The sequence below is a fragment of the Helobdella robusta genome (genome assembly GCF_000326865.2).
Source record: "Helobdella robusta unplaced genomic scaffold HELROscaffold_58, whole genome shotgun sequence".
NCBI lineage: Eukaryota > Metazoa > Annelida > Clitellata > Rhynchobdellida > Glossiphoniidae > Helobdella > Helobdella robusta.
The window spans coordinates 693,745-702,348 of NW_008705317.1; the positions used below are offsets into that span (position 1 = coordinate 693,745).

The 8,604-nt window shown below is 31.3% G+C and overlaps 1 protein-coding gene across 1 annotated transcript; it reads left to right on the forward strand.

The window, feature by feature from the left end:
* The first annotated feature begins 2,736 nt into the window (after positions 1–2,736).
* On the forward strand, positions 2,737–5,273 carry HELRODRAFT_193760 (hypothetical protein). Its single transcript, XM_009028782.1, has 5 exons — positions 2,737–3,254; positions 3,496–3,671; positions 3,904–4,156; positions 4,588–4,838; positions 5,032–5,273. Coding segments are annotated over exons 1-5 (1,023 nt in total). The 5' UTR covers positions 2,737–2,912; the 3' UTR covers positions 5,033–5,273.
* The last annotated feature ends 3,331 nt before the right edge of the window (positions 5,274–8,604 follow it).

Consider the following 8,604-nt stretch of genomic DNA (forward strand, 5'->3'; position numbering starts at 1 on the left):
CATTTCCAACAAAGGCAAAGCTGCTCTTTTATTTCGTTTCATATTTATTAATAGGTGATGTCTTTTGTTTTATTTAAGCTATAGCACACATATGTTTCTTGTTCTATTGATAGTTTTGCATTCTGAACTGACTGCATTTGAACCAGGTCAGCGGGCACTAACATCGTCGCAAGCTTTACATTTCTAACATTGGGCGTGAATGTTCAGTTTTTGTTGTAGAGATGTAAAGATGTTTAATGGCAACTATGTAAGAATAATGAAGCACCCTTCATTTGTTGCAGACAGTGCATTAAAATTCATTAACAGACTATTATTAAATTTCAAATTGCAAGTGAATAATGTATATTAATAATTAATTGAACATACAAACAAACAGGTATCAATGAGACCATGCTATATCCAGGATTGTGGCACGTTGGCGAGCCAAACTCAGGTAACAATGGTATCAATTACTGCATAGTGAGCAATATAAATTACTACTTCGGCTGGGATGACGCGCCCTGTAAATCGGTTGTGTGCATCCTTTGTGAATTTGATATGCTGGTTTGAAACTATGTATTTGAATCAACAATTTTATTTACCATTAATAAATTAATTAATTATTAATAATTAATTATATTTAATTTGGACCTAAGAAAACGTTTGAAAGATTTTAGTGAAAACTTAATTAAATTTTGAAAAGAAAATTACAAAATAAAACATAAAACGTCGATGTATTTAATTAAACATAAGATTGTTTAGCTAGAGCCAAGTTGTAACTTTAAATTTATTTCTTAGTAACACGAAAATTGGCACATTGTCCATAGTATGCTTTTAACTTTTGCTGTTTTGTTTTGCTGATTACACTGTTATCTGCATGGATATATATATATATATCCATGGTTATCTGTCATTTTCACACACTTCATTTTTATTATACCAAGCAAGCAATTGATAAATTTTGCAAATTTTCCCAAACAAAACAAAACTGATATTACAATTGTTATTTTAACTTTTATTTAATAAAAAAAAATTTTACTTGAGCAAGTAAATTGATTTAGAAGATACTAATTAGCAATACTATTTTCTAATTTAATATCTGAAAATTTAAAATGTAATAACGAAATAAAATTCACTTAATTCCAACAGAAATTTAGAGTGGATTTTTCAGAGTTATCCATAGAAACATGTATATCGGTAGATGTGTAATATGGTTAACAAACCTATCGTTAAAAAAATTAGTTGAAAAAAAGTAATAATAAATAGTAATAACAATAGCAGTGAAGTTTAGTGGTTGTAAGGTTTTATACTTACATCTTTGAAATGAATAAAAATATCAGAAATAGTTGGTTTTCAGACTGCATGTCGTTGAACTAACCAGAATGATTCATGTGTTGCCTCATTATGTTGCTATTAGAAGAAATATCTGACATCAGATAACATTTTCATTACCATTTAAATATAACGATATGTCCGAATATGACCAACTTTTCAAAATATAAAACAAACGTTTATAACTTGGTTATATCAGTCAATTTTATTTATTTATTCATGTGAATTATAAATCAACATGAAAAGCATACAAAAAAGTGTAAATACTGTATCTACAACTTAACTTGTGCGTTTAAAAGATATCCAATCACAAGGATGCTTAACTAATCTCGATGCTAATGCTATAGTATCTTTATATCTAGTATCTTAATGCTCAACTTCAAGTCACTCAGCTGGAGAGATCACATTATTCTACGAACAAGAAGTATTAATGATAAAGAAGCTATGAAAATTACTGTTCTGTATTGAAAAAGCTGGATGTAGTAATGTTAGATAAATAAATGACTGTCAATGTAGACTCCAAGAAATTATTAACACAGTGGAAATTCATAGTGGTAGCGTAAAATATATTTTTATCTAAAATTATTTGCTTGTCAGATGTTTGTTCTCTACTGCAACATTTTGATGATAATAATAATAATAATATATTATTATTATTATATAATAATAACTTGAACCTATTCATTTTTAAAACTACATGGCCAAATTATTTTTATGTAAAATTAATTAATACTGTTATTAGCTCGACATATAGTATTTAGTATTTTGCGAGAGAAACAATACATAACTAAATATATCTTTCACTCCTATGCACTTGTAACGTCATCGAGCTTAGGAGGATCGTACATTTCGTTAAAACTCAATTTTTATTAAACTTCATTTTATTTGTCATTTCTTATTATTTTGAATTTTATTTTGTCGATTGAATAAATAAAATATGTTCACATTATTAGTAGAAGGGGCAGTAGTAGTGGTAGTAGTAGTAGAAGCTGTAGTAGTAGTTGTTGTAGTTTCGGTTATAGTAGTAGTAGTTGTAACATTGTAATTTTTGTTACTGTTAACTCGTGTTTGTTGTTTTATTTAGGTACATTTATGTTTCTCTTTCTGGCTTGGGATGATGTTGTTGTTGCGATGAATATATATGCGGGTCTTAGATGATGATGTTATCTCTATTCTATCTTAATTTTGTTTTCTCTGTTGTGTATACTGGTAATGTTTATATTATTGTTGTAGTTGTTGTTGTTATTTTTAACGTAGTTGAAATGTTTGTTGCCAATTAAACTGTCACTGCATACATGCTGTAGTTAGATAACACGTCATATTTATCATCCTTCCACGGTTCTCACTCTCTCTGTCTCTCTTCTCATTCTCTCTTTTTTCCATATACATTTAACATTATGGGTTTAATATGTCCATTGGTTGGTTTGTTTTAATGGTACACGCGTTTCAAATTATAATCACATTCAAAGTTTTTTTCTGTAGAGAACGGTTTTCAAATTAAAAAAAATCAATTTAAATGATTTACAATTCATTTAAAAACATTTTGGAGTGAATTAATTTTAAATTTGCAATATTAGTTCCCTTCAAAAACACAACACGCCATGGAGAATTATGACTACTCCCTAAACTTCACCGCCTTCCCAAATTGCAGCACCACAGAGTTCGTCCCAGACCCCAGTTCAGAAGTCTTCAACCCTGCAACCAAAAAATTTTTTCTTGTCATCTACATCATCCTGTTTATCATCTGCCTTGTTGCTAGTCTATTTCTTTTCTACGCCATTGCTGTCACGAAGAAGACTACGATTAATATTTTCATCACAAATCACAGCATAGCTGGTTTGGTGATGGTTTTCATGTCATTTCTTTACTATTCCGTGTCCGTTGAGAGCAGGTGGAACTGGACCGGAGGTTGGCTCGTTTGTAAGACTGGAAACTTCGCACATGTTGGTGGAAAATATTTTAGTTTATATTTTTGAAATTGGAAATGTTCCAACTTATTTTAATGAAAATTATTTTTTTACCTTATTATTTTTTCTACCTAAAAATCAAGTCTATCGTCGAGGACATAATTTTAATTTACAATTAATTTTAATTTAATTTCTAATTAAATAGTAAAATCTCAAAAAAATTTATTTATTTAAAATTATTCTTCCACCATGAATTCTGAATTCTTCTACCAAAAAGTCGAGCCTCTCAATGGTGATTTCCTTCAGCATGGTGGCGATGAGTGTCTACAAGTGCAAGGCAGTCATGAACCCCACAATCGAATACAAACCAAATAAGAAGTATGTTTTACTGATTTGTCTCATGACCTGGTGTCTCGCGATGTTCGTCGCGCAACCGTTCTATTCTATGAGTGTGTTAGTCTTTCTTTTAGGAGTTTTTAATTTTTTTTTGCTGGGTTCAATTGCAAATTCTTTCCGATGAATTGGGTTTTATTTGTGGGGTCAATTCATCGTCATCATCATACTATCACCATTATCATCACTAACATTATCATCATCACACTCAACATCATCAGCATTAATATAACAATCGCCATATCATTCAACATCACCATTACACCACCACCATCGTCATCATCAACCTCAGATTCTACAAAAACGAGCATACGTGTCAAAATTATTGCTACCTAGAAGGACCACATTTTTTAGGCAGCAAAGTTGTCAGCGTGTATTTGGTTGTTGCAGGCCTGTTTGAGTACTTCATTCCTGTGGCTGTCCTGGCTATCACGCACGGCTTGATGTGGTGGAAACTCAATCAGGAGAGCAGTGTGGTGGCAGTTGGCGGCGGTTACGACGTGGTTGGCGAGGAAGATGGTGGAGACGAGCTGAAAGACAGACAGGTTTAGAATGAAATTTCTATTGATGGTGGTTTTTAAAAACTTGATGGAATAATGTCGCCAATGAGTAATAGTTAAGAGGCTTAAAAATATCACCTTTGATTTGATTTGATTTGATTGATTTAATTTTCAAAAGAACTACTTTTGAAAAACGGTTTTGACAAGGCCACTGCTATAACGGTATCTCCAAACAAAACATACATACCCTTTAAAATGAACAATGTCAAATGAAACCGGTAAAAAGACAGCAAATAAAATAAACACACGCAGCACGCATTCATTAAAACAACATTAACAAAACAACATTTAAAACTACGTTAACATCAAAAAAACAACAGAACCTACGCCCAACAACAACAACAACACGAAACATCAACAAAACATGTAAAAAAAATTATTATTAACAATTTAACATCAACATTTCTACTCGACAGCAAGCCAGAATGCTAACGACGGCCTCCCTCATTTACATCATCCTCTTCCTCCCCTGGTATATCTTAAGCACTATCGCACTATTCTTCGTCGACCTAAACATTAACATCTTTCTTCACTTCACTACAATCTCCCACATGTTCGAAATATTTAGCGTCTTTTGTTTTCCGGTGGCCTACTTCATAATGGCCCCAAAGTTCAACGAGGTCATGAAGGGCACGTGGGTTTGGTCGAAGTTTTGCAAAAATGTCTGGTTGGTGTTGTCATTCTTGTTATCATCTGTTATTATTATTTATGTTGTTGTTGTTGTTGTTCTTGTTGCTAGTGTTATTGTTACAGTTACTATTAATATAAATAATAATAATATTATTATTGTTATTAATAATAATATAATTATTTTCTAATATTTATGAATAATTTCATTATTATTTTTTAATTATTTACAGAAACATCGGCTTACTTGTGCTGGCGGTTGCGGGCAAAGAGGGAAAAATGCTTACAAACTATATAAAAAAAGTAATAAAAATTATAAAAATGATAACATTATTGTGATTATTATCAACAGTAATATTAATAATTATTAATATTATCATCTAGATATTATTATTACTATTATTATTATTATCATAATTATTATTATTATTGCTGTTGTGTGGATGATTGATACAAATAGAAATATAAATATATCCCATAGTGTCTCATCACCTATCGTGATATACTGGTATCATAAATACTTTTTTGATGATAGAAGTAGTTGTTATTGATGTTGCTGATGGTGATGATGATAGTGATGTTATAGTTGTTGTTGTAGTTGTTTTGGCTTTGCTGTTGTTGTAGTTGTTGCAGTAGTGTAATAGTTGTTGTTGTTGCGCAGACGGCGATGATGCGGTTGTTGCTGTCGTCGTTATTTTAATGTTGTTGATGTATTTGATGTCACTGCAGTCATTATGTTTGAAGTTCAGACGCATTTGTTTTCAATTAACCAGAGTTGGAATACACACATTTCATGCTGGCACTTACTGAATTATTCTTCGGAATTTTACAAACACCAACACGCACACACACACACGCACACTTGCTTTCTCTCTCTCTCTCTCTCTCTCTCTTCTCTCTCTCACTCACACACGAATGACAAACAGTATTTATTTGACATGTTTGTAATTTTCAAGATATGTATGTATGTATTGTGTGATTGTGCGGGTGTGTGTGTATTTGTGCGTGTGTGATTGTGCGTGTGTGTGTCAGTATTTCATACAAGTTCAGTGAGTTAATTTTGTTATATATATCTAGATTGATCTGAATTGTATTGTGATTATATTGTTGCTAACGGTAAATTTTTGTGGAACAAAATTTTGTGGAACAAAATTTTTTCTGCCGATCAAATGTTTTTGTCTCATTTTAGCTTTATCTTCAGGAATTTTGAATAGTTTTTTCAACATTTTAGTTTAAGCCATGATGAACAAACAAAAAATGAACGACAGATTATAGAAATTCTTCTATCAAATCAAATGAATTAAATATAATATGGCTGTTCAAGTTATCGAAAATGTTTATGAAAATTTAGAATTAATGAAAAGCTCTCTCACCAGAGCTCAAACTCGTTCCGAACATGATGAAATGTTGAGTGAATATTTCTAATGTGATTAATGATGTGCACGACACAGAAGGCGAGCTGCAATGATTTACACGGCGTCTTAACCTTATTGCAAAATCAATCTTCGTATTTAAAATCTAAGAATTTAAAAACTAAAAAAAATGAAAATATGCTAGCATTATGCAAATAATTGAAAATTAACAATATATTTACAGTAACAGTCGTAGATCCAAGATCAATCAATCAATTAGCTTGTAAAGCGCTATTTCCGCGATGTTCAACAGCGCTCCTCAATGAATTTTGCAACAGATGGGTCTTGAGATCCGCTCTGAACTTCGTAAGTGTTGGAGAAGTCGTCAGAGAAGGAGGTAGAAAGTTCCAGAGAAAAGGACCAGAAAAACAAAAGCAGATTTGAATATACAATGAATAAGCAAATAATATTCAATTGAAATATGTTATAGAATATTTCTTTAGAGCAATTTTTGCAGTTTTTTACAATCCATATGAATGACTACATGTTTTGATGTTTTTAGATGTTCATTATATTTTGAAAACAATTCATATGTACATTTTGAAATATTTATTTTATAAATGATGATCAATTGTAATTCAATTTTTTAATCCCTAATGCCAAGACATAGAGCAAATAGGCATAGAGTACTTCATTATTCATGTTCTGGAGATTTAAGATCATATTTCACTTTAATATAATTAATTTCCTCTGCATTCTTTTTCTTCTATAAATCAGATTTTTGTACTGCTTGTTTGGCTGGTAATGCAAGACCACCAAATATCGGTTGCAGACGTTGAAGCCAGAGGGATGGTCACATGCATTCTTGGCGTCAAATATATCTTCGTGTATGACGAATGCACTTCCTCTGGTTTCCGCTGTGTTTCCGACTCTTATTTGTCTTGATGGCTCCATATTTTCCGAATATATCATACATTTTTTCAGTTGTCAACCTGTAAGGAAGATTTTTCACAAGGAAAATTCTATTCACCTCTTGGGATAGGCGAACGTTATTCTTTTTGTTGAAAGCCATTCATATTCATTAATTTCTTCAATGATGCACCGAAAATAGATCGATTTCAAATAAAAAAGATACAATAAAATAAACAGTCAAACTCAGGCTAAATTAACGCAGTATCAACGTTTCAAAGTTACGAAAGTCTTCTCAATGCTTAGAAGGCTTGACCAAAGATACTTGAAATTTCAAAGTTCAAGTTTGAATCTTTTCGATCGTAAGAAAACATTTTTAAGCATTTTATTTCAGTTTTTACATAAAAAATTATAAAAATTTAATCTTAATAATTAATCACCGTAGTGCTTGAATTACAAATTTTCAACATCGCTTTTATGTGAAACTTTTGAATTAGACCGAAATGAAACTGACATTAGCAAAAAGATATTGTAGAGCTGTGATGTATTATTTGACGCTTGTACTCGAGTACTAATCAAGTATTATTTTAAAGTACTTGCACTTGAAGTACATATAATCAGGCAGGTTGGCACTTTATTCCAACTCTGCCTCGACTCCTAAAAAGACCAGCCCACGTTGCACACATTGAAAAGTTGTTTCTCAGGAATGATGCAGGGTTTTTAACAGCGGAGTAGCGATTTTGATTGCGGCCAGACATTTAAAGCTAAAATAGAATCGATACCGCTACTTTAGAGACGAAATTTTTTTCTCATTTAATCTTCCAAAATGAATAAATCTTCAATTAAATGTTGTGGTTTTGTTTTTATATTTGTTTATTGCTTTTTATCTTTATACTTAAGTGGTATGGTTTTCATTGGGTCCGTAATAAATCCGTCGTTTTAATTTGAGCCCGTGGTTGTGTTCAATTTTTATACGATGTTTTAACTCTAACACGTGATTTGTTCAACTTTAGCACGTGGTTTTAATTTTAGCACGTGTTTTTAACTTCAACTTCATTTTAATATTTGGACTGTAAACAGATTGTCAGTGCGACCAGCAAAGATATTGCTGTCGTTATCAATCAGTAAATCTTGGAACGTCTGTTTTATTAATTGAAATGTTGCTTAAAAAGTTTAATTGCAAAATCTCCAGATTATATTGAATAGCAATATTTTGCATATTCCAATCATATTTTTACCCAAACCATTGTATTCACTTTTTTTTCCAATCATATTCCAATCATATTTTTACCCAAACCATTGTATTCACTTTTTTTTCCAATCATATTCCAATCATATTTTTACCCAAACCATTGTATTCACTTTTTTTTCCAATCATATTCCAATCATATTTTTACCCAAACCATTGTATTCACTTTTTTTTCCATCAATTTGATATAACGATAACGCTAAATTTTTGTGGAATAAAATTTTATAACAGTGTTGATACTTATGTGAATTACACTTGCACCACATTGAAAGGCCGACCGCACCACTCGACACTTC